The following is a 26,711-nucleotide window of genomic DNA, read 5'->3' on the forward strand; positions in this document are numbered from 1 at the left end:
CAATGTACCTGCAGGAGGCGGCACCAGTCCCGGCGCACAACTAAGAACAATGACCGTGGCATTACGCACGTCATGGCCTGGATCTCAGGAACTTGGAAAGATGTCTGGGCAGAAACAAGCTGCTGCTGAAAGTGCTCAATAAGGTTTCAGTTTTTGTTCATATTTTTATCTGCATGATTGGCTAAGAGGTCCCCGGTTAGTGGCCCTAGGTTCACAGGCGTCTCTGTTCTTTGGGAAATAGTCTGTTCGCCCCACCCCTAATTTGGGGAGGAGGCAAAGGATGGGGCTAGGTAGAGAGGGTGGGCAACAGGATTTATGCTGTCCGGCACTGAAGCATCTGGGGCAGAAGAGGGGAAAGCCAGAGCACACCTTACAATACAGCACATGCCATGCTCCAACACTGCACGACACTGTCGAGTTCCTATACAAGTTGTGATACAGGGTTGCCAATGCAGCTTGATGCAGGGTAGCGGTACAGTGCACTTTGGGACGCTCAATGTGAAAGGGCTCAACTCTGCTGAAGCGCTCCATGCTGCTCAGAGAAAGTCGGGGCCAGACGTTTTATTTGTGCAAGAGAACTGGTATCAAGTATAAGTATGGGCAAGAATATACACGGAGGGGGGAATACTTAAAATGCGCCATTTGGGCAAAAGAGCGGGGGTGGCCAGATTATAACACGCCTCGCTGGGGCTCACGTTGACAAGCACCCAGAGAGAAGATACTTGGCATTGAAGGGTGTTGTGGGTCAGACCGTGGTTACTGTTTGCTCTTTAAATGCACCCGTGACAGCTCCCCTTTTGTAAAAACTGTGTTCCAGTTCCTGGGAGAATGGGGGGGGGGGGGTGGAACGCTAATCTGCAGGGGTGGCAGGCCAACACGTTCTCAGACCCCACACTACACTGGAGTTCACAGAGGGGCGCACACCCAACGCAAGTACCCAGCAGAGATAGCCTGACCGATCCGATGGACACATACGAGACACCTGGCGGGCAACACACCCAACTATGAAGGCATACACCTTTTACTCACCGCCCCACCAAACCTATTCTCGAATTACTATTTATTGATAAACGCAGCACAGGAATTCAGGATAATAGATACACGACAAAAATTATAGAACTTACTTTTTCTTATTGCATAGTGCCTCAATCACTGTAGATTCCCAATACAGAACTAGATTTATTTATTCATATTTTTTCAGAGCGCGCAACAGCCCGAAGGCATTGTGGCGCTTGTTACAGAGAGTGAACAGAATCTTAGTTACAAGTAAACAGACATACTTTTTGTACATTTCACATAAAAACAGTTTACATAGTGGAGGATACAAAAGGAGGGAGGGTAGGTAGGTTGTTAGTTGAAGAGGGACGTTTTCAGGTTTTTACAAAAGGCAAGGAGAGAAGTTTCGGCTCTGAGAGCAGTGGGGAGTGCATTCCAGAGCTTCGGGGCTAAGTATGGGAAGCCTATCCCTCCTGCTTTAGCCCTGTTGATGCGCAGGACGGCGAGTTGATTGGTGTAGCACATTCTGGTGGGCCTGGCTGAGATTGTTCTGGATAGTGTCTGAAAGGTAGGAAGGTGCAGTAAGGTTAAGGCACTTGTGTGTAGTGTTGAGGATTTTAAAGGTGATGCTGTCTTTGACTGGGAGCCAGTGAAATGCCTGCCGGGCATGTGAGATGTGGTCTCTACCTGGGATAATTAAAGCTGCTCTTAATGAGTCATTTTGGGTGATTTGGAGTCTGTTTATGTTTTTATGGGGGTGCCTGCTAAGAGAGCATTGCAATAGTCAAGCTTGGCACCTATGGTGGCTCTGGCAATTGAGAGACAGTTATCCTGGGTTAAAAAGGATTTTATGGCGTCAATGAGTTTGGTACTTAAGGCGGAGGCATAGACAATATCGCTGACCTGCTTGTTCATGGATAAAGTGGCACCAATGTGAACCCCTAGTGTCTTTACAGAAGATAGGACTGGGATGATTCAGTTGTCAATGCTAAAGTTGGTATAGAGACAGTCGAACTTAGCTAGTGTGGTCTTTTGGCCAACAATAAGAATCTCTGTCTTATTTCCATTGAGGCATCGGCCATTTGTGGCCATCCATGCTTGGATGGTGGAGTAGATTTGACATAGCGCTTTAGAGTCTTGGTCATATGAGCCTGTTAGAGGAAGGAGCGCCTGCGTATCATCAGCATAATTAGTGTATGCGATCCCAAGTGCATCGAGTTTATCAAAAAGGGGCTTAGTAAAGAGATTTTATAGAGTTGGGGCGGTACAAGAACCCTTTGGGACTCTGCAGTGAATGATGGTGGGTGCTGCATTTGCTATGTTTGAGAAGACTTTCATTGCTCTACCTTCTAGGAAGGAGGTGATCCAGGAAGCTGCTTGATCGGAAACGTGCGCTGCTTGCGTGAGGTGTGCAGTAAGGGTATTATGGTCTACAAGATCGAAAGCCGTTGAAAGGTCTAGGAGGAGGAAGGCGGGCTTGTCTTTGTCCAGGATTTGAGTGATTTGATTTTTTTTACATCTAGCATGGCAGTTTCGGTTCTGTGCCCTTTGTGGAATCCAGACTGTCTTTTTCCTAGGATGGAGTTAGTTTCCAGGTATAGTTTGATCTGGCTGTGAGCGGCCTTGTCTGATATTTTGAGAAGAAACGGGATGGTGGTTATGGGCCGGTAGTTATTAGGCTGGCAGGGATTTAGCATGGGCTTTTTCAAGAGAAGCACGCAGGCTTCTTTGAGGCTGTCTGGGACGATGCCAGATTTAAATGAGGAGTTTATGAATGCAGTCAGGAGTGGAGCAAGGGGCTCAGCACACTCCTTAATTATCCTGGGGGGGGCATACATCACCCTAACATAGCAATGGTTTAAAGTGTTTCAGAATGTCTATAACTTCAGATTCTGAGAAGTTTTTAAAGGCGAATTTTGGGTTGAGCGTTTTGCGGTTGGGAAGGGTCTGTGTAGGTTGTTGGTTCTGGCTCAGTAAGGCTTTATAATGTTCTTGAATTTTGTTTTGTAAGAGGTCTATTTTTTTTAGCATAGCAGCTTGTATGCTTCTGCACCATGCTTCATCTTTAATGATCTTGTCAGTGCTGATAGGAGGAGCTGTGAGTTAATTAAAGATGGTGAAAAGTTCTTTGGATTGGGAGTTGGCATCGGATATTCAGCGATTAAATGCTTTGGATTTGGCAGTGAATATGGCATCTTTGTGCTTAAGGGCAGTTTGTTAGTACGCAGGGTTTGGAGCTCTTCTGTGAACCAGGAGTTTGCATGAAAATACTTTTTTCTTTCTTGCCTTCTAATGGGGCTACAAGGTTTACTGCGTTAGTTACGGTGTCCTTAAATATGGCAGCTAGGACATTGGGGTCTTGTGAGAAAGGAGGTGCTAGGCAGGGTAGGTCAAGATAGGGTCGCGGGTTATCCGCAGTTAGCTTTTTTGCGCTTCTTACTAGTGCGGCAGGGGCATGTGTGGTGGTTTTGGTGCCGGGGGCTGTTGAATTGAATGCAATTATGGTCCATTTGTAAGCAATGTTAGAGGTGATTGATGGAGGAGGCACAGTTGTGGTCAACCACCCAATCCAGGGTGTGGCCTTTGAAGTGGGTAGGGCTCAGAATTTTTGGGAAGTTTTTGGTGAGTGAAGTGGTGGCTTTATTATTGAATCCTAGGTTGAGGTCGCATAGGAGTAGAGTTTTAGTGGATTTTTTAATATTGTCGCTAAGTAGGTGAATGAGGTGTCCATGGAAATCTGCAGTGAGTCCTGGAGGCCGATAAATGATGTGAATATTGATGGTGTTTTTAGGGGACAGTTTGATAGATAGGATGTCTGCGTTAGCCACCCATGGGTGAGAGATAGGCCTGAAGGATAAGGAGTCTTTGAAAATCAGTGCTTACCCCCCACCCCTCCTATTTTAGAAGGTCTATCCTGTCTCAGAATAGAGTAACCTTCGGGTAGGGCTAGTGTGATGGCCCTACCCGAATTGGATGGACAGCCCAAAATATTTATGAAGGTCTTTGCATGATTTTATGTTACAGATTGTAATCTGGATCACTTCGTAGTAACTCCACATTCCCACACCTCACTCAGTAGCGATACACCTACAGGACTGAAATTTACAGGATGCATTCTGCCCCCGCCGATACCCTCAGATAATTACATGTCCCAGAATGCCCACTTTTGCCTTTGTGGCTGAAGCCTCATAGCACTAAATGTAAACAACATCATTCATTGTTGCACTTTTCCCAATGCGCATTATGCAAAGGAACATTTGAATGTGAACCACTGCAAAATGTCCCACGTGTGCATAGAAGGTAGGCTGGGCTTGCGGAACAGGGAAAATGTTGTAAATGTGAGGAAATTGAGCCAGAAGGAGTGGCGAGACAACTGGGGGGAGGGGGAAGATTAAGAAGGTGCAAGGGGAAGTGGCTGTGGTCCCAGGGGTGTCCCCAGATAAAGGGCATGGGAAGTCGAGGGGAGGGAGGGCAAGGGTCTTGGGGTGTTCCCTGGATAGGCAGCCAAGGGACATGGGGGCTGTGTGGGAGTCGACAGCAACGTGCAAGGAAGGATCAATTTTGTGAATCATGCTGCGCCAGAATCAGAATAGGGAGTTGAGAAATAGAATAACTTTGCAAACAGTGTCGTAGGACCATATCATTCACTAAAAGGTACATAAACACCATAATTCACACTATCTCACTAGTAGATACGACACATTGCTACATGTCCCATAATGCACTAACAGTGGGGATAATGAAACGCAGTGGCAGACTATCAAATGATGCCAATCGGGTAAGCCCTGCAGCCCTCTCACTGCTGTTCATAAGACACCCCAATTTTCAATGGTTGCGGGACGTATGTGTGATGGGATGATGGCAAAGAAAACGCCTTTAGAAAATGCAGGAAACCAGCACATGCCATCTGTCAGGCAATTTACTGCCCCTCTTCCAACACTGCTACATGGGCTAAGATGCACTCCAACCAATGAAAACGGGTGCCCCTTCTGGTGGCACCATGTGACTTTTTGGCACACCAGAGTCCCTTTCTGATGTTTTTTTTTGCTTTCTTCAAATACAGTGGGCCTCATTACGGGTCCGGATGTAACCCTGCTGGTGCTATAGGTGGGTTACCGCCGGACTCGTACAAAATTACTGGAGCCTGACTTCCCGATCCCACCGGGCTATTCTAAGTCCCGCAGCTGGGAAGTCAGGTGCCAGTAAGGGAGCACCAGCACCGTTGCTAACGGTGCTTCTGTGAAAACTCTGGGCGGGTGCCGTCCCACCTGGCAGGTCTGACCTGCCGGGCGGGATAGCAGCCGCAGAGTGCCAGTCCGGAACCAATGGTGCCAGTAAGCTTACCGGCACTGTTGTTTCCACACTGGCACACTTAGAATGAGGCCCAGTGTCTGTGGCTAGACACCAATACTCTGTAGGGCCAGGCGAATCACATAAAAGGTCAGTTCACAACCACATAACAAAAAAGTGTCTTACCGTTGTGCTTATTGCATTTTTCTTCTCTGGACGGTTAAATATTATCTTTGTAATGTTATCTTCAGTGATAACCTGCAGTGTTTCATAATCATGTGGGCTACCAGAAGAATCTGCATTCCCCTGGGTCTTGGATTCAGAAGACACCAAACTGGAAACAAGATTGATGTATGTCTCCTTGGCATTATCCTATAATGAAGCAGAAGAAAAGTCAATGTTATGAGCTCCTGTGCAGCATATGAAGGAGTAACAACTCCTAGCTATTCTATACAGATTTTTTATAAATGTGAAATTAGTATTTAATTTCATGTGACTATACTTGCAAGAACAGCTATCAAATACACAAAGTAGAAGATATTGGTTTATCTTTTTTCTTAAAGACCAAAATGTGGACAACACCTTTATGGCAAACAAGAGTAAAACAGCTGTGGCAATGCCGATAGATATGCTACTTTTTTCTTTGTTGTATTTCTATGGATAAACCAAGAGTCAGCTGCAAGATTAAAAGATCTCCATTGCTTGTGGGTTGGCATAAAATGTAAGGTAATGTAAAGTCGTCTTATGTAGCCCCCTTCCGACAGTCTTGGTGGCTTTGCTTTATGTGGTCCTGGAAGGAAAGGGGCGGGCGGTGCAAGTGGGGAAAAGGGAGAGACAGATGCACTTCCTGTGGTGTCGACTGGTGCAGACTCGAAGTGCCAGAATTCTAAGTGCCTCTAGGATTTGTGTGTGCAATGTAAGGTGGCAGATTTTAAAGGTGAGTGAGTCAGCCATGGAGATGAGGGGAGTAGACCAATGAGAGGTACATTTAGTGGGCAAAGTGAAGGGGTTGGCAGCCATCCAGGAACAGGATAATTGAGCAGCATCCAGGGAAATGACTACAGTGATCTGGGAGATGTCTGTGGCACTACTGGGTTTATTAAATGTAGTGGAAAATTGGGTTTGGAACCTCAGTTACAAATGGCGCTGGATATGGCGGTTGCCAGTTGGTATAGTATTACCATGGGTCGGATCTCCAATAACTGCTGGAGACAGTTGTGAGCTTGAGGTTGGTCAGATTATTTTAGTTGCCTATCTTTGGCAGATATAATTGTGTACAGTTGCATATACACCATATGCTATTTGCATGTCAAGAGTGCCAGCACATGTTTCGACCTAGGGTCTTTCTCAAGGCATGAATAGACCATTGTCAGGAGGTCTGCTTTAGAGGACTGGGTCTTCTGCTCTCAGACCGAGAGCCAACAAGAGAACCGAGTCGAGCGGAACGTGAAGACCGCTAATATCTAGTGCAGAAGGTCAGCAAGCCAACGAGAACGATGCTGCTGCTTATGAAATGAACCCCAACTGAGGAAAGCCCCACAACACAGCAGGTGCACAGGTTGCCCAGTTCAGAGGGAGGGAACAAAGGAGATAATGAGCAGGAAAAAGGGAAGGACTACCCTAACCCCATCCAAGGGTCTCAGACCTGGAAGAACACGAGACAAGGAATCGAGTTATGGGAGTACAGAGAAATCCAAGAAGCATAAGCCTCCAAAGGGTCACAGGGACCAAAGACAGCTAAGAGCCAGAAGTAAATGGTGGTCACAGGAACCTCAAAGACCAAAGTGAGACCACAGGGCAGGTGAACACAAAGAAGTCATTGGGGCACAATTAGAGTGAAAAGCAGGTATTAAGGAACACAGAGGCATCAAACAGCAGGTTGAAGTGGGGAGAAATCGACCAAGTTGGTGGAAAGGGATCAGGGAAATATACCTACACCTTTCTTTTTTTTTCTCCAGAAACTTGAGACTTTGTTTCAAACTTTGAGGAGCTATGAGAGTCTGACAAGAACGGTTCTTGGATTATCACCGGACCCAGACCCAGGAGGGATTCCTGGGACAGCTGGAGAGACTTTTGTGAAGAACCAAGAGGTCAGGGCACTCCACCCATTTTCCTTTTATGTTTTGATAAGTGGTACGGCCAGTTTAGTGGATATGTTTGGACCAAGGACTATTTTATTTTGGACTACAGACAAGCACCTTAGTTTAGCTAGGTTAGGAAGGGAACTCCCCATTAGTGGTATGGTCGCAGTAAGATGTTTTCTTTCAATTTAGATAAAACTACATTTAAACATGTCCTCTGTTCCGAGTCCATCTTCTGGCTTGCCACAACTCTTTGTAGTATTGTACCTCGCCACAAAATCTAAAGGGGTCCATTTATCTTGGGCCTGGACAAAATACCCCAGAAAAAATGCTGATTGTGCTAGGTGATGCCCCATTGCTAAAAATGTCTGATATGCTATGTGATACCCCATTGGTAGAAATGCCTGAAACCCCATGTGATGCCCCTCCTGCAATCATGTCGGAAATCCGGTGTGCTGTCCCTTATTACATCTAATAACCCAGGCCGAGTCGAGCAGAGTCTTTGGAGCAGTGTAAACAGTGAGCAGTGTTTAGAGTACTTCTGCAGTTTCCAATTAACGTGGGCATGACTGTTAAAATCTGACTCGTACCGCGGAGCGGTCGCGGAGTCGAGCAGAGTCTTTGGATTCCTTGGAGCCTGCAAAGCTGGGAGCCGACCCGACGGTGATATCTGGCTGTGTAAAGATCCTACCTTGTTTACGGACATAACGGCTAGTGTGAGCTATGCAGGAACAAGAAGTCACTTCACCTTCCTCGACCATTACTGCTGTCGAAGACGTGAGCCCAGCTGCAACGGCCGCAAGCAATCAACATCAAGTAAGTCACCTCACTGCGACACCAAGTCAAAGCCGAAGATTAACCGTTTGCGATGTCACCATGTCTGCATTTCAGTCATCCGGTCCGGCCTTAGCTGACTCGTGTCGGCTGTACCACTGTGGATGGGTGTGGCTCGCCTTCTGAAGTGTTCACTCAGAGTGTACAGAGCATTAAAATTCTGAATGACAAACATCGCTCTGTACACGATGACCCTATCAAGAGGCGTCTAATGATAATATGGTTATTGACCTCACTGATGTTGGCACGATTAAAGATCGCGCCAATGGCAATAAAAAGCAACCAGGAAAAACATCCCAGATTCCACAGCTACGCGTGTTTGTGTGGCGCGCTAAACAAGCTTCGAGAGGAGGCGATTACAACCAACTGGACCAACTAATTGGACCTTGGGAGTACTCGGATAATCCAAAACAAACTGTGTGATGATCGAGTGTTCTCAGTTTCAACTAGGAATATGGATGCGTGGTGTAATCCCAAAGCAATTACCTTAGAATCATTCAAAAAGCGGCAGGACTCTGCGTCAGAACGGAATGCATGGGACCAGCGGCACGCAGGATTGAGTGAAAAAGAAGATGACATTATGTGCTCGCCTACCCCACTTGCTCCTCGAAGACACTGGAGTTGTGGGGCTATTAACTATGTCAGGTGCAAGGGGAGAAAGACTGAATTCTTTAGAAATCATCAACAAACTATTACTTGACTTAGTTCAACTAAATAAGGCACCTAAAAATAAAGAGGTCAATGAAGACCTTAAAGAGCCTAGCGTAGTGACCAAGTGCCCAAAAACCTTCTCGGCTGAAACCTTGCCCAGTGGCAAAGTGGACTACATAAACGAAGGGAAGACCTTAGCACGTCCTCTAGTCTGAGTTGCTTCCAACAAAACAAAAAAAACATATCCTGACAAAATTGCCCTACATAAACAAGATCAAATGACAAGACAGAAGAAACGGTCTCTTTCGACCTCTGAATCATCATCTGATTCACCGATAATGGAGCGCGAGTATCCAAAGATAAGGTGATCAAAGTTTAGAGCTTGTGTAAAGCAAGATGGGCTCGGAAAGAAACAAACCAAAAAGATAATACAAGATTTGCAATCCATCCTGATGTCCAAAATGGCTATAACCAGCTCGCCTTTCATCGAGCTCTACGAACAAATAAACAATAACAGAGATCTAACAACGTTGGCTGCTCTAATAAATTCAAAAGTATTAAACCTTGAAAGCGATAACACTCAGTTTAAAGGAATAGTGCACTCAGGATATATTATTTGCTAAAATGATGGCCAATATTCGAAAAGATAGTTTAGACATATTTAGAATGAAAGTACCTATGTAAACACTTTGAGCAAACAAAGCTCAAAAGCGTTTACACGGGATCATCCATTTTGCCATTTCAGGGAGCCTCCTCAGCTCTGCCCTGGCGGCACTAAACAAGCAGCAAAAGCCCGCTAATGAGAACTTTTGCTTACTGCAGCCAGAGCAGAGCGGAGGAGGCTGCCTTCAATTTCGTTTTACGTTTTCGGTGCTCCCCAAGCACAGGGAAGCACAGAAAATGTAAAATGAAGGCAAAAAGACGAGGCGTGTCAATTAAAAATACAACAACATTGTATTTGTGATTGCCGCGGTTGGAAAACCACGGAAATCATAAATACAACAACGTTGTCATTCTGACTACGGCGGCTTTCGTGTGGAGTCTCCTGGGCTCCCCCACACCTGCGGTAGTCCAGGAGACACCAAGCGAAAGCTGCTGCATTCAGAACAACATTGTTGTAGTTGTAAATACCGCAGCATTTACAAATAAAACAAAGTTGTATTTCTCACTGCGGCAGCTTTCGCTTGGAGTCTCCTGGACTCCCTCAGGGTTGGGGAAGCCCAGGAGACTCCACGTGAAAGCTGCCGCAGTGAGAAGCGCTGCGGCATTTCAAAACACACCCAAGTTGTGTTTCTGCCTGCAGCGGCTTTCACATTGGGGCTCCCGGGCTTCCCCGGGGGAGCCCGGGAGACTCAAAGTGAAAGCTGCTGCAGGCAGAACACTGCAGCATGGAAACACAACTGTGTTGTGTTTCTGCCTGCCTTGGCTTTCACTTTGGGTCTCCGGGGAAGCCCCGGAGACCCAAAGTGATAGCCACGGCAGGCAGAAACAACGCGGATGCGTTTAAAAAACGTTGCGGTTTTTCTTTCTAAGTTTCTCGGGCTCCTCCGGCTCAGAGGAGATGGAGAAACTTAGAAAGAAACCCGCAGCGTTTTTAAATACAACAACGTTGTATTTCTGTTTGCGGTAGCTTCAGCTTGGAGCCCAGAGGGCCCAGAGGGCTCCAAGCTGAAGCTACAGCAAACATAATTCCAACGTTTAAAAGCTGCGGTTTTCTTTCTAAGTTTTCCGGGCTCTGCCAGCCCGGAAAACGTAGAAATTAAAAAAAAAAAAAACGCAGCTAGTGCTCATTTAAAAAAAAAGAAATTAGCACTTACCGAGATGCAGCTTTCCTACCTGCAGTCTCTGGTCTCTGTCCTCCGGCACCAATAAAGCAAAAGCCACCTAGTGGTAGCTTTTGTTTACTACAGCTTGCTAGCTTTTACTTCATTAGTGCCACAAGGGCAGGCACAGGCGGCATCAATTTCACAAAATGGATGCCTCCTAGCGCTTCCCATTTTAAAGTTTCAGCTGCATTTGCTCAATACTTTACATAGGGACTTTTAAAAAAATATTTTAGAGTTTTTTTTAATTATTGCCCATCTTTTTTGCCAATAATATTTCTGAGCGCACTATTCCCTTAAATATCCTTACCACAAAATGAACAAAAGGATTGATGGCTCTTTAAACACACTAACCGAACAGAAGAAAAGCTGTAATATGGACAAGAAACTGTTTGCGGAAGTGGCAAAAGAAGCACTGGCCTTGCTAAACTAACATCAAGCAACCTGACCAAACAGGACAGCCAAGCATGCCAATGCCTACAGACTAAAGGAATGTAATTGTGTAAACAGACTATACTCCAGAAGGTCAGCCTAAAAGAGCAGTTTGTAGTGTCAGTTTGATTAGCAACATTGACCTTGAGGGGCCTCAATTGGAGTGGTCAGTTGCATCTAGAAACACTGCGAACCCTGAGGTTAGTAAAAAAATAATTAGGATGAATGGCGACTTTGGGAAGAACCGATGAATAAGAATCCCATTTACCAAATTCTCTGAAAGAAATGGACACAAGGCCAAATTGTCCGATAGTCACTATGACAGATGACACTGTTGCAACAACTGAGACAACCGAAGAGTTAACAATGAGGTCCTCGTTCTCCAGCGTGCTGAAAAGCAGTATGGGGAAAGGAAATCTTGCAATACAAGACCTTCAAATGCCTACTACATCAGGAAACACAGTGGTTTACAGTAACTAACCTAATAGAGCCAATGGCGAATGCTCCGGAAAAGGAACAAAGAACACTGGGATATTTGCCATATTCAGTGAAAGTAACACAAATTTAAGGTGGAAGGCTGGCAAAAAAACAGACTTAAAAAAAAAGGGAAAACCAAAATAAATCGCGAACATGTAATAACTAGAGGAAATTTCTACGCAACATCAAGATAGTAAATGTCACTGTAAACACCAATAGCGACGCTGTGCGTAAAAAAAAAAAAATGAAGGGGCTAAACTAGAAGCGACTGGTGGAGGTAGTGGACAGTGATGAAGCCGCAATTGACTTGATGGACATGTCCACTTATGAAGATGATCCCATGGATGCACAAGTGCAGATCCCTTTCCCAAAGACGACTAACATCAAAGCATCCTCTCATCCTCTAAGAATGACCTTGTGGATGTCGTCAAGCATAACACGGAAGACAAGGTCATACAACCACACCCTACAGTGTTAAATATAACAAAAAACACAGCACCATCAAAAAGGGTGTCAGCGAATGTGGACAGCGAGTTAAAACCAGTCTCTTCAGAAAGAATACGTACAATGATTCAACCGACGACATCTGTACTCTGGTTTACTGCCAAATTGGAGTCCAACCTTCACCACATTAAATGAAAAATGGGAAAGATTGGCTCAAGAAACACAGGTGTTAACCTCAGGCAAAGGGAGCTCTGTAACAGCATCAGTTTGCACCTGCATAGAAGCAATTGCTGTATGGAATCCTACAAATGGCCCCAAATTCTTGATATGCCCTCAGGTATCCGTAACAAAACATGATGATCGACAGCACACAACAGGACGAGAGGCACAAAGACGGGGTTCTGTGGCTCACAAAAAACCACAGGCACCCTTTAGACTTGGGCTGGAACGCATTGTGAGCAGTGAGAACCTCATTTTGAATTGCAACAATGTTCTATGTTTGCTCCACTACGTACCAAGCCTCAGAACCATCAAATCTAATGAACTAAAAATTGTGGAGTTGCGGAGGAAGTGCAAAATGACAAAGTGATTCGGCACCTGGACTCAAACATTATTTTCAACATCATGTTGGATGCAGCTCCTGTGCTCATGTCTTTGACATCTTTGAAATTTCAGCCGAAACTCGTGGCTCCCCAAAATACAAGATATATACAATCACAAAACGACAAAGGAACAAACAAAGAGGCACATGTCGGATCTGTTGGAGAGTCCAAGGGAAGTGAAAACATCAAGGAATGTGAATCAAAAAGAGGCAAACGAAACCATCGAAGGGAGAGTCACTAATGGGGGTAAATCATCGAATCATTGGCACACCAAGCAACAAATTAAAATAACTTTTGGATTTAGAAACAGGGTGAGGGCTAGTAGTCAAGACCACGTTGAAACTCAACACAGCCGAGATGGCCAACGATTGGCATTGGTTGGCTGAAGTTCTATCTGCAAACACTCAAAAGAACAGTAACAACTACTGGCAGGCTCAAATGGAGAAGACCACGATTGTGGTTGGCTCTTGGAACACCAGAGGCTTTCGGCATCTTTTTCAGGACAACTGGCTGACTGGCATAGATTTAATGAGTCTGCAGGAAACCTGGCTTTTGGATTGCCCTCTGTCTGATGAATTCGAGGTTGCCATCAAACCGGAAATAGGAAGACCTAAGGGAAGGCCCATGGCCGGGCTTCTAACCTTCGTTAGAAAAAACTCTGGCCTTAGAATGACCAAATCTTGGAATGTATCTCCATATATACGGGTATCTGATCAAAACATCGAAACATGGATCAATTTATGTCATCAATCTATACTGGCATCATTCAGCAGCAGGGACATCATCCTTCATTGATCAAGTATCATCACTAATAGAGGACATATGAATAAGTGAGCACACCGGGACTTATAATCTGTGGAGACTTACCCACTGTCTAAACCCAACTCAGGGAAAGAATGATCAGATAGCGGCTAGGTGGTGCCTTGAAATGGATTTGAGAAACATGCGGATGTTAAACGAAAACACCAGAGGTGATATTCCTGCCAACTTCACGTGGAGCAGAACTGGACAAAGATCAACCTTAGATTATTTCTTTGTGTCAGAAAGCATACACGAGCAAGTAGTATATATTGCTAAGTTACACAGCGACCACAACATGGTGGAGGTAAAACTAAAACATGGTTAAAGACCTGAAAGATACAAGATGGAATTGAAGAGTCACTGTCGAATCCAACAGAGGGAAGCTACAACTCAATGACACCGATGTAAACTCAATAGCAAAGAAATATTGCGAGGAACAAGATGAGGTTGAAAATGGTCACATACTAACCCAATTCATGGAAAAGAACCAAGGCCTAAAAATAAATAAAATAAAAAACACAAATTCGCACCTAAACATACATTTTATCTAGAAATCCTGAAGCGAAAACGGCAAATGTGCAGTGAAATCAGAAACTCACACCGTGAGGACATAATTGGGCTGGTAGAGATAAAAAGAGTCGCAAAACAAAAATACAAGAACTGGGTTAAAGCTCACAAAGTGCTAATGCTACAGAGAGATTCAGAACTCATGATGACAAAATTAAAAAACAAAAACTCTCGCAAGATTTGGAAAATAATTAACAATGAGAGCGCCTCACAAACAGCACTACAGACCAGCATTGTATCTGAAGCAGCATGGATAACGTACTATAGCGAGTTATACGGCAAAAAAGGTACCATCAAAGATCTGGCCTTGCCCACCCTAAATCGTTGGAACTTCAAGTTAGAGAAAAATGACATCCTAGACATTATCAAAAGGGTGAGCTTGTCTAGGGCCCCAGGGCTTGACAGCCTAACTAATTACACCCTAAAAAAGAATCCTGAAGTGTGGGCTGAGATATGCTATGTCCTTTTTTATAGAATTAACATCAAATGTACAACCCCAACATCATGGAAAAGTGCGGTTATTGTACCTATATTTAAAAAAGGTAACAGAACAAATCCCAAGGATTACAGGCCAATAGCGCTTTTGGACATTTTAGGAAAAGTCTATGCAACAATTCTGAAACAAAAGCTTCTCAAATGGATCACAGCATCTCAGCACGTAGACCCAAGGCAGTTGGGTTTCGTGTAGGGCGTTGGATGTGGATTGAATTTGTTAATATTACATTTTATCAAAGTGGAGGCAATAAGAACTGGGGGTAAAGTCTACCTAGCCTTCATTGACTTCTCACACGCATTCGACAGCATAGAAAGACATTCTTTGGTCTAAAATGAAAAAGTGGGAATGCCATTCAAGCCTACATCTTTAACATGTTCATTTCTGACAGTGGACACGCCTTGGAGGATGTTTCCTAATTTCCACCAAAAGTACATGTCACCCACGTGAGCTGGCTCTTATATGCCGACGACCTAATTCTTCTTGATGCGACTCTGATCGGACTACAGTGGAAGTTGGACGCTGTAGAAACATATGTCAAAAATAATGGCCTACAATTCAACAACAAAGAAAATGTGAGCTACTGGTTCTACAAAACCTAAGGACCATTAAGAGAAGCAACGGGAAAACATTTGAGGTGTGTTTGGGAAAGGAAAAATTGAACATTGTAATCAACACAAGATACTTGGGAATGAAGATCAGTTCCCACATTGACGATGGTCCTTGGGCCGAAACGGCCAACATCAAGTGTCGGCAGCTGGCATGCCAAGCAACTATCCTCAATAAAAAAATATGGAAAATGTTTGCTAAAACCTGTGATAAACTTTTATAACCAAAAGGTGGTCCCAGCCTTGACATTTGGAGCTGAAAGCGCCTTTGGCTGCTCACATGATTTGTGGGCAACGTTAGAACACATCTTTTGGGCAAATGTGCTACAGCTACGCAAGGGAACTCCGATGGCGTGAATACGATATGAGCTAGGGTTTATATCTATTAATGCACGTGTATGTTGGAACATGTTAGCACTCTATCGCAAAACAACGATGAAAGACGTTGCTTCTCAATTCCAAATCTTGTATAATCCAGACAATGGTGATGCAAAGAGTCTATTAGTCTTACGGTCCCGACGATGTGAGGTTTCGCCTGAAGACCTAGAAATTGACATTACAACCTTAAATTGCAATCCGAACTTAGAAAAGATCAAACTCTGGAGGCTCGATTGGATAGCAACTGGAGAACAAAGAACACGACATAGAATAATGAAGAATGTGCCCTGCGAAGTCAGAGCGTTTAATAAACTTCAAAACTTCGTGGAACTTTTTCCGGATCCATATTGAAGAGCCTTGTATCTGAGCTTTCTGAATTCTGAAAAGCAGCAATGGCTGAGTGCTGAGATCTGGTGGCTAAGGATGTTCAGTGGAACTGATCGAAAAACTAATTTATGCCCAGTCATTCTTCTTGGAAGATGTAAGGGACTTGATATTAGCCACAAGTAGTGGATTTGAATAAATAAACTAGGAATCACATGGTTGCTGCTTAACAATCTAGAACCAGAGACCAAAGAAGAACTGCAAACAAAACTATTACTTATTTAACTTAAGGGAATTAATAAAGAAGGGTCTGATGTGATAACTACAACACACAGCACCCACACACAAAAACAACCAAACGCAAAACCAAATCAACACTCCCAACACCCTCATTCCCTGTAAAGGGAGCACTAATCAATGCCAGATCCCACATGGCACATGCACTGGATATTGCAGACATCACCACACAAGAACTTGACTTACTCGTGATATCAGAAACCTGGCTACACCCAGCCGCAGGCTCCGCCCCAACTCTAGCCATCCCACCTAAATACACTATCTTCTGGAAAGACAGATCACACTCCAGAGGCGGAGGTGTAGGGCTGATTGCCAAAGACTAGTCATTAGAGAACAGCTGCAGCACACCTCCAGTGAAGTACTGTCCCTCAAAATCACCCTCTCACCTCAACACTAAGCACCCACATAATTTGCAGATCACACAGCCCAATATCCACCTTTGAAGAAGACAGTCTACAAACCCTAGCCTCAAACACCAAGCCCTACTCGCAAATTCTTCTCCTAAGTGACCTGAACCTGGGATTTAATGACACCAACGTCCTCTCCCTTACCAATGCCCTAATTGCACTAGCACTCTCCAAATGCATCCACAGTCCCACCCATGCTAAGGGTCAGATACTCAACTAGATTGTCGAAATGAACTGCCCCATTACCATTACTTCCAACAAATCTTATCCATGGTCAGACCACAATGTGATATTCACCCTTCCCACAAAGGAGGACCTCCCCAACACCAGCCCCCATAAACTCCCCAACCTCTCGCACAATTCAAAAAACATCACAGCAACAAATATCCTGCCCCTTCTATCTGAAATCACCTCTTATTCAGCAACCTCGCCAGACAACCAGACAGCTCTGGCTGACATCTACAACTCGACCATAGTAAAAGCCATCAACACAGTGGCACCCCTCATTCAACGGAAAGCCAGGCCCCTCACACACCGCAACTCCTGGTTCACCCCAGACCTGAAAAACCCTGGGACTAAAAAGACGTGAAGCCGAAATCTCCTGGAGGAACTCACCATCTGACGCAAACAAAAGCAACTTCCTATGAATAGCCAAAACCTATAAAAACACCCTCCTCCAGGCCAAAAAAATAATCCACATTCAATGAAAGAATCTCCAGCACACGCAAACTCTTTGCTATTCTACACGACCCCCGAAGACAGATGCAACAAAGACAAAGCAAGGTGCGTTAGCATTCAGAACGCACTGCTTGACAAACTGGACTGCCTTCAGAAAAAGATTATACAAAAACGAATTCCCCTACACAAACCACCCCTACCAAGATAACACCACTGCCACCTCCACCATTCCACTTCCATAAGAAACCTTGAGCATCATCCAAAGCCTGAAACCCACAAGATGCCAAGGCGACACCTATCCAGCTACCGTCATCAAGGACTTCCTTAGAACTGGCACCTTTCATTGGTGCCTTGATCAATGCCTCCTTACCACCTGCAAAGTTCCTACGAATCTCAAGACCACATGGGTCCTCCCCCTACTAAAAAAAAAGTAAAAAAACACCCTAGATCTAGCCATCCCCACTAACTACCGCCCCATCACCACAGCCCCGTCCCTACTCAATATACTAGATAGAGTAGCATATCTCCAAATTCAATCCTTCCTGGAAAACAACAACCTCTTGGGCCTGAGCCGATCTGGATTTAGACCTGCATACGGCACAGAATCAGCGCTCCTGGATCTAAAAACCAGACGGACGAAGCCAAAGACTATAGCAGAGTTTCCCTCCTACTACTTTTAGATCTATCAGCAGCCTTCGACCTAGTGGACCAGTGCATCCTCCGCAAGCACCTCGCCTCAGCAGTGCACTAAGAAGCCACCACATGGATCTCATCCTTCCTGTCCAACAGATCCTTCCCGATCTCCTGCGGAGTACCCCCAAGGCTCCTGCATCTCTCCAATATTTTATAATATTTTCACAAAAACATTAAACATCCTAGTCAGTCTCAGAACATCATACACAAACTATGCAGACGACATGCAAGTACTTATACCACCGACTCCACTATCCTCAACTCCCATCACACAATCAAAGCATGGATGGCAGCCAACAGGCTTTGCCTAAATGATGAGAAAACCGAGATTGACAGGCTTACAGACCTCCCTCAACAAACTGGACGACAACTACAAAGCCTTCACCATTGATGGTATTAACATACCAGTCTACAATGTTGTAAAACAACAGAGTATAGCAGGCAAGATGGCGATATCGCCTCATCAGCGGCATACACGACAAAACTCATTCACACCTCCAGTCGTTCCCGATAGGATCTAGGTTGGACTACCGCAATTCACTTGTTGCAGGCACCTCCACATGAAACCTTAAACTCCAAGTAATTCAAAACACTGCCCTCAAAGCCGCACTTAACCCAAAACGTGAACACATCTCATCGGCCAAGAAAAATGCCCACTGGGTACCCATTAGGCAACGCACCCGCTTCAAAACACACAAATGCTTAACAAGGCACCTAGATATCTTGCAAAAAAAAAAAAAAAAATACTAAAAATGAAATCATCCAGACCCACTCGATCATACCACTCCAACTGCCTAACCATCCAACCCTACATACTGAAAAGAGCTGGGGGGAGGAGAGTAGTTTCCCTGCCCTCGCAGCAAGACAGTGGAACAACCTACCACACAAACAGAGCAGAACCCTCACATGAGATATTCCGCAGGCGGCACAAAACCTTCCAGTTTTCACAAGACACCATAGCCGAGTGAACCCTAGACATCTGCCCCAGCCCTCACCGCCCCTTCTCTACACTACTGTATGTACCTGTATCACTGAAATTATGTATCTCTGTACTATTCATGTAACCAGCGCTGATGCCTTAGGGCTTTGGCGCGCGTTACAAATGTTAAATAAAGTCTCTGAATAATGGGCTGATATTTTGACAGGTCCTTGTTTAAGGGCACGAGGTTGACTAATTGGTAGTTAAGTGAGGAGTTAGACCACTTCAGGCGATATGCCTTTGAGGTTTTTCAGTGATATGCCTTTGAGGTTTTTCAGTGAAGCATTGGTTTCAGAGAGGTTTAGTCCCTGAGATTTGAAATAATTTACAATGAAGTCTGCTACAGAACCACATTTTATTAGCGCTGAAATGATTGGGGGAGAGAATGACCAGGATTTTAGAGGAATAATAAAATATCCTCGGCAGAGTTTGAAATTGCTAGGAGCTATTTATCTCCTGCTTCTGATCTAGGAGAGCCTGGTCACCTTGACACCAACAGCTACCAGGAGCTACCTTTAGCTCAACAAGCCAACTGGTGACATCCAGATATGTGACATTGCCAAATACACAAAGTTATTATCAAGAAGCTTTAGGGCACATATAGCATACATTTCAAGCACAATCGATCATACACAATGGACAAAGAGTTTTAATGCCAATTTGAGGGGTGGTGCCTGAAGAGATGCCTGTAATTTTTGGATCAGATCCAATTTATTTGGTCAGAAGTTCCATTGCTAGGGCAAACGAGAGCAGTGCCAGTGGACAACCTTCTCTTATCCTCCTAGACAGGAAAAAGTTTGAGTGTATGGTTTGTTGATTTTAAGTTTGGTGGAATGGGCAGTGAAGGTTGCAGAAAACCGGGATATGAAGTTGGGCCCAAAGTCAAATGCTTTTAGGGTTTCTGTAATGAAACCCCCACCTATTCTAGCAAATGCTTTATCAGCATCAATGGATAGGAGGCAAAATTAGTCTTTGTTGCATGTGCCCATCTCTGTAATATCGACCGCCCAATGAATGTTATTTTGTGTTGATCTACCCTAAATAAATCCGGCTTGAACTCTATGTATGATGAATGGGAGATGGGAATTTTCATGGCTAACAATGTATTTGCTTGTTTTGTTCCCCTTGCGTAATACTTTTGTTTATTACAGTTCAGTTAATGGACAGTGCTCTTACAAGTGATGGCTGCAGACTCTCAAAGTGGATAAAAACCACTGAACAGGTTATTATTCCATGTTCTTTCTGGAGACGGGCACCTGCTACCCTTTTTGTATTTTTTCAAGGAACTTGTGGTTGGTCACCCTAAGTTACCTGGGGGAACCCAGACGTGGACCCCTTGCTCACTGTGCTGAGGGAGGCACAGATCCACCTTACTGATGAGTCCCAACAAGGCTGAAACACGTATCTGGGGTTGCTGTTGGTTCCCTTGTTCAAAGGAGGTTAGCCTGGCATTTCTGTGCTGGATTGCCCTTGTGGGCGGGACAAAGACTGATATGCAAATGCTTTCAGGGCATCCCATATGGTATTCTAAGTCATTCCTGGGGTATTTTTCCACTCTGAAAAATGAGTCTATGAGAATTGCCATTTCTTGCCTTGGGACTGGGTCTTTCACCATTGCCTCTTCAGTCGCCACAGAGGCTTTGGAGGATATGCATTGCAAAGTAATTGTAGGGTTTCTATCACTGAGGAGTGATCAGTCAGTAGCCTTTTGCCTATTGTGATACCTGAAAGTAAAGGAACCAGGGATCGAAAGAAGCAGGTTTATCCGGAACTGGCCTCTGAAAATGTGAAAATAATCTGGTTCACCCATATGAAATACCCTCCATGCGTCAACTACATTTAGTTCATGAGCATTAGCGGTCTTTTCTTGGCATTGCGAGAGTCCACAGAGGTAGGCAAGTGGATTTCATCCAGCGCCCGATCAATAGTGACATTAGAGTCACCACCAATAATGAGGCCAGCCATGAAAGATATAGTGACAATTATCTTTTCTAGGAAAGCATCTCAACCTCCTTCGAGGGCATAAAGCGAGACCATCATCACCTGGTGTCCATACAGGAGGCCTTTCACCAGGAGAACCCGACTAGTCTTTTTACATGGATCTTTAGGAACAGGCCATTGCTGGCTATTAATATTGTCCTCGTCTTTTTTGCTTTTCTCTTGGCAAAATAATTGGGTCGGGAAGTTAATATAAAGCCTCTGCTTATCAGCAGTGAGAAGATGGGTTTCCAATTCTACAAATCTTATTAGAATACGAATTATTTTGGCAGATAGGTGGTTATGCCCAAGCAGGATGCTTCTCCATTTAATCAAAGAGAGGAGGCCCTGTACATTGCAAATGACGATGGGTATATCTATTAAATTTGGAGGAGGACATTTGAGTTTCTTTAAACAGCTTATAACTATACAGTTTGTATCCATGATGAGAATATTGAAATGAATGCCTGTCATGCCACATGAACCTAGTACCTGTGGTAAATCCGCCAACAAACGTACATAATTTTTCCAGATCACCATTACATTACACCATTACAAATGGCAAGTAGGTTTTCTGAGTCATGCTTAGTATCATTGTCTGGACGAATCTACCCGGAGCCCCCCACCCTCAAGAGCTTTTGCATTTTCAGAGAACACAATCCACTAGCTTTTCCATCAGAGTTTTGGCAGTTCAGAGCTGTAGCAGCCAGCCTAGAGACAGCTCAATGCCTAAAGAATGAAAGATCGATTGTTAAACAGATAGATGGAAAAAAAATATTTTCAGAGAGGGTGAGACTCTGGATTTTCCAGCCCACTTTCAGCTGTTGGGAGTATTCTCTGCTCTGCATAATCATGGAGTGGTTTCCTGGGAGGGAGGAGAGGGGGACATATGGGTTAGAGTGTTCGCTTTGCTCATTGCTGAAATGGAAAAGCTGCAATCTTTATAAGTAAAATTGGCTGAGTAAGGAAACCCCCAGCAAGGGGAAATGCCTTTTTCTCAGAGCCAGGAGGTCACATCTTTAAAAGGGCATGTTTTTGCCAGTGTAGAAGGAGAGGAATCTTGGAAGAACATTTTGGTGGATTTGTAGATGATCTGTTCTTTAGCTCTGGCAGACTTGAGAATTTCCTTTTACCTTATGATCATGAACCCTTGTTAGGACACCAGGAATTAGCAGCCTTTATTATGCTGGTATGCAGAGTAAACCCGGTGTGTGCTGTCTAGCACAAGATGTTCCTTGTCCAGGAGGCGGAAAATCATCTTGAGAAGACCCTGGACATAATCCTTCAATTCTTGGCTGGGAATCTGGATGGGAATGCCGCTTATACGAATGTTGTTCCTTCAAGCCCCATTTTCTGCAGCAGCTCGTTTTAATTGTGACAATTCATTTGAGGATGCGAGGGATTCAACTCTTTTAGACAGTTCAGCTAATTCATAGGATATGTCATAAAAGGTATTTTCCAAGCCATCTATCCTCTGCGCCTCCACCAAAACCTATTTGTCCAACGTTGTGACTTTTAGCGTTAAATTAATAATGCTGATCCTCAAGGTGTAGGATATGCATATACATGCAAGAAGAATCCTTTTCCACTGGTACTGGGAATCCCAGTTGATGAAATATTTCAAGCAAATAAGGGCTCTAAAGAATGGCAAAGTAAGCGTGGACTGGAGATTAAACAATGATCATAGTCACCACACTATCAAGTGCGCTGCCATCTATCCCAGACTGTGGGCAAGTCTGGCCCGACATCTAGTTGAACTGAGATGAATCTAGAATACCATTCAAATCATGTACACGGGTGATGTCTGAGGAGGACGGTTGCAACAATTTGCAACTCTCAGCAAGGCCCTCTGGCTGGAACTGGTTTCTTTCATCTGCTTCTCACTGGGAGGGAGGTCTTGTTTCCACCCTCCTGGCCATCTGTTGGTCTCCTGCGCATGTGGAGTTTGTGCCTGGCTGCTGACCATACCATTAGGTAGGTGCACTTTCTGTGCATTACTGCACCTCCAGGGGAATTATTGAACCTGAAAAATCGAAATTGGAAAAAAAAGAAGAAAAAGAAAAAAAAAGACGAAATGTGCATAATATTGTTGGAAAGGACTGTTTCGTTTGTCATTTTCATCATGCAGCCATTTTTTGAGCTTTTTAATATCTGGAGCCGCCTTCTATTTTGAAAGCACAAGTTTATTCCTACTATTGCTGCTTATTTGACTGTTTTTGGCCCTGCCAAGATGGCCGTCGTGGTTTTCTTTGTTGTGTAGGCAGGCTGTGCTGAACCACCTCTCCCTGTGCTGCACTCCCATTGGTAGCTGAGTGTTTTCTTCCATCCAATCAGGGACCGGCAGACTTCAGCTGGCCCTCTCAGCAAAGGCCCACTTCCAAGGCCCCTGTCTGCTCCCTGTCCGCTTCCGGAACGCTAAAAATGGGGTCCTCCCTGCACCTTAACCACAATGATGCTGCCACCTCACTCCTCTAAGAAATCCGGACTGCCTTGACTTTGCCACCTCCAGAACTATGGGTTAGTTCCCTCCTTATGGACTCACTCCTACCGCCTTTGACTATCACTGTTCTTTCTGCTCATTACTCCCATGTCATCCTGCTGAGCAGTGCTTCCTAAAACCCTTTGCTAACATCTGATTCCAAGATTGAAAAAGTCAAATCTTGCTGCCCATTGCAAAATTCTCTGTAACTTGCCAGCCTCCTCCTCCTCCTCCTCCTCCTCCTCCCTTCTTCATAGTGCCACTCTCACTCTGCCGTCAAACACTCCTCTGACATCTGCCACCTCCTTCAAGAACTAGACCTTGATGTCCTTGGTCTTACTGAGACATGGTTCACGGCCAGCTCTGTCACAAGCTTTGACACTCTCCTTCCTGATGGCTACAAGATCCTCTCAGCACCCAGATCCTCCCGGTCTGGTGGGGGGGTAGCCCTGATCTTTCCTGAGTGGATTCCTCCCACTATCATTCCCACTCAGACCTACTCCTCTTTTGAATGCCTTGTCTGTAGGCTTTCTCTCCCGCCTACCCATTCTCTTACTGTGGTTACCATCTACTGGCCTCCAGGTCAAATCACCTCATTTCTCTCTGAGTGGGCAGACCTCTCCTCCTCCCTCCTGGCCTCTACCACTCAACCCCTCCTCCTCAGTGACCTAAATATACATTTAGGCTCTCCTTGCTCCTCCTCTGTACTCTTCTGTGACCTCTGCGACTCTCTCTCCCTGTCCATCCTCCCCCTCTGGCCCAACTCACCCTGCAGGGCACACACTCCCTGTCTTGATCTCCTCTGACCTCCCCCTCTCCATCCCTCTGACCACTCCTCTCTCCTGGAGTGATCACTCCCTCCTCTCATCTCATCTCTCCCTCTCCCTCTCTTCCCCCCCAAGCCAAGCCTAACAACACTGCCACCTACCTTTCCGGACATCCGGCCCATGAAGCGTGCGTCAGTTGAGGCTTTTGCCACCACTTTCTCACCCCCCTCACCTTTGGCTGTCTCACATCCTGACACAGCCATGTCTCTGCTCTACTCTTCAATTTCTGATACGCTTGATGCTCTTTCCCCTATCATGAGGATCTGTTTGAAGTCCAAAGTCAAGTGCGATTCCTGGTAGGACTCTGACCTAGCTACACCTAAACGCAAATGTAGGGCAGCTGAGAAGAAATAGAGGACTTCCTGTTCATCCTCTGACAAACTGGCCTGTCGCCTGCTACAAAGGCAATACCGACTCTGTCCTCACCAAGAACAGAGTCCACATTCAAGCTTGTGTCTCTCCAGCATCTAACAACTCGGCCAAACTCTTTAAAATCTGCAAGGAGCTGGCCAACTCTGCTGCAGTCTCTACCCCTCCTGTGGCCTCCCAGGCTCTTTGCAATGCCCTTGCCTCTCACTTCATTTAAAAAACCCAGGACATCCTGTCCACCCTCTCCACCCACACTCCTCTTACCTCTCCATCTGTGCTTGCTGACCTTCCTTTAGCAACCCTCCCACCATCCTTCTCGTCCTTTCCTCTTTTCACCCCTGACAAGGTCGCTAGACAAGTCCGATCTATGAAAGCCTCTTGAAAACAGGTTCATCCCTGGTCCTCTAAAACCATCAAGGACCACATTGACACCCTTGCTCCGGCCCTTGCTGGTTTTTGCAACCACCCCTTTGCCTCTGGATCCTCCCCCTGCCACTCCCTCTACCCCTCCCCCTCGCTCTTCCACTCCCACTCCCACTCCCACTCCCACTCCCCTCTGAAGCACTCCTTTGTGCATCCTCTTCTCAAGAAACCCACAGCTGATCCTTCTTGTCCAGCCAACTATCGCCCAATTTCCATTACTCCCTTTCTTGGCAAACTCCTGGAAAAGTTGGCCATCGCTCAGCTTAACCTTCATTCCAATTCTGTTGGCTGTCTCCATGAACACCAGTCTGGCTGTCTCCATGAACACCAGTCTGGCTTCAGAGCTGCCAGAAGCACGGAAACTGCTCTCCTGAACATCCGTGAAGATCTGCTCTCCAACTATGACTCTAACATTCCCTCTATCCTCATCCTCCTCGATCTCTCTTCTGCCTTCGACACGGTTAATCATACCATCCTGCTCAACAGTCTCAGTGAAAACCTGGGTATCACAGATCAAGCTCTGGCCTGGCTGACATCTTTCCTCTCAGATCGACCCTCCCAGGTCCAACTTGGGTCCTTCCTTTCATCCATCGTCCTCTCTACCTGTGGTGTTCCCAAGGGGTCTAACCTCTCGTCCTGGCTTTTCAACCAATACCTGACAACTCTCGCCCACTGCATTGCCACTTTCTGCTCAAATTTCCAGCGCTACGCTGACAACACTCAACTCATTTTCAGGCTGCCCTCTGCCATCTCCTCTCCCTCTCTCATCTCTGATTGCCTAACTGCCATTCAAGATTGGTGTGCCGCCAATGATCTTTGTCTGAATGCCAGCAAGACGGAGATCCTCCTCATCGGCACATGTTCACCATCCTTTCCCCTCACTCTCTGGCCGGCCTCCCTTGGCCCTTCTCTTACCCCCCACCTGCGAGGCTAAGAACCTCTGGGTCATCTTTGACTCCACCCTTTCCTTCTCCGCCCACATCTCTGATGTCTCTAAAAAGTCAAAACTCCAACTGCACCTCCTCAGAGGTACTCTGCCTTTCCTCTCCTTACCCCAGAAGCTCATGGTATCCCAAGCTCTGGTTCTCTCTAGCTTGGACTATTGTAACAGCCTCTTTCTAAATCTATCTGCCTCTACTCTCCGCCCTCTGCAACTAATCCAGAACAGGACTGCAAGACTTGTCCTTGGCCTCAAGCCCTGGGATCGTATCTCTCCAGCTCTGAAATCTCTCCACTGGCTCCCAGTGGATGCAAGGATTAAATTCAAAACCCTCTGCATTGTCCACAAGGCTTTCTGGGGCCTGGGTTCAAAATATCTTCAGCTATCCCTCCGCAAATACCTCCCCTCTCGAGCTCTTTGCTCCTCTACCTCCAACTCCCTCAGGGTCAGTCGTTTTTCAAAGAAACAAGCTGGGGTAGATCTCCATCTTCGGCTGGGGCCTCCCTCTGGAACAACATCCCTGCCACTCTAAAACTTGGAGAACCATCTCCAGTTCCGGAAGAACCTCAAGACCTTCCTCTTTTCTTCTGCCTTCGCTCCCCCTCTCCCCTGCTGATCTGTTCTGTTGGCACTGTGCACCTGGCCACCCTCTGTCCTTCGGGCCCAGGTACTTGCTCACCCTGCCACCCTCCCGCACTGCCTCCGGGCCACCCCTTGCACTGGGGTCTGTATCTGTACCAATACAGCCACCCCCCTTTTCTTCCTGCACTTATCAGACCTACCCTGTCTGCTGCCTTAAACCTAGCACTTGCAAATTGCTGGCTGCATTACCACTGTTTGT

General features: G+C 45.5%; 1 protein-coding gene across 1 annotated transcript in view; it reads right to left on the reverse strand.

The window, feature by feature from the left end:
• Positions 1–26,711, reverse strand: part of LOC138481343 (enoyl-CoA delta isomerase 2-like) — a 316,256-nt gene that overhangs the window by 213,119 nt on the left and 76,426 nt on the right. The window contains exon 4 of the mRNA XM_069613445.1: positions 5,473–5,658. Within this exon, the coding sequence (XP_069469546.1) occupies positions 5,473–5,658 (186 nt within the window). The remainder of the gene's footprint in view (positions 1–5,472; positions 5,659–26,711) is intronic.

Source organism: Ambystoma mexicanum, chromosome 5p (genome assembly GCF_040938575.1).
Source record: "Ambystoma mexicanum isolate Mex_15411 chromosome 5p, UKY_AmexF1_1, whole genome shotgun sequence".
In the NCBI taxonomy this organism is placed as follows: domain Eukaryota; kingdom Metazoa; phylum Chordata; class Amphibia; order Caudata; family Ambystomatidae; genus Ambystoma; species Ambystoma mexicanum.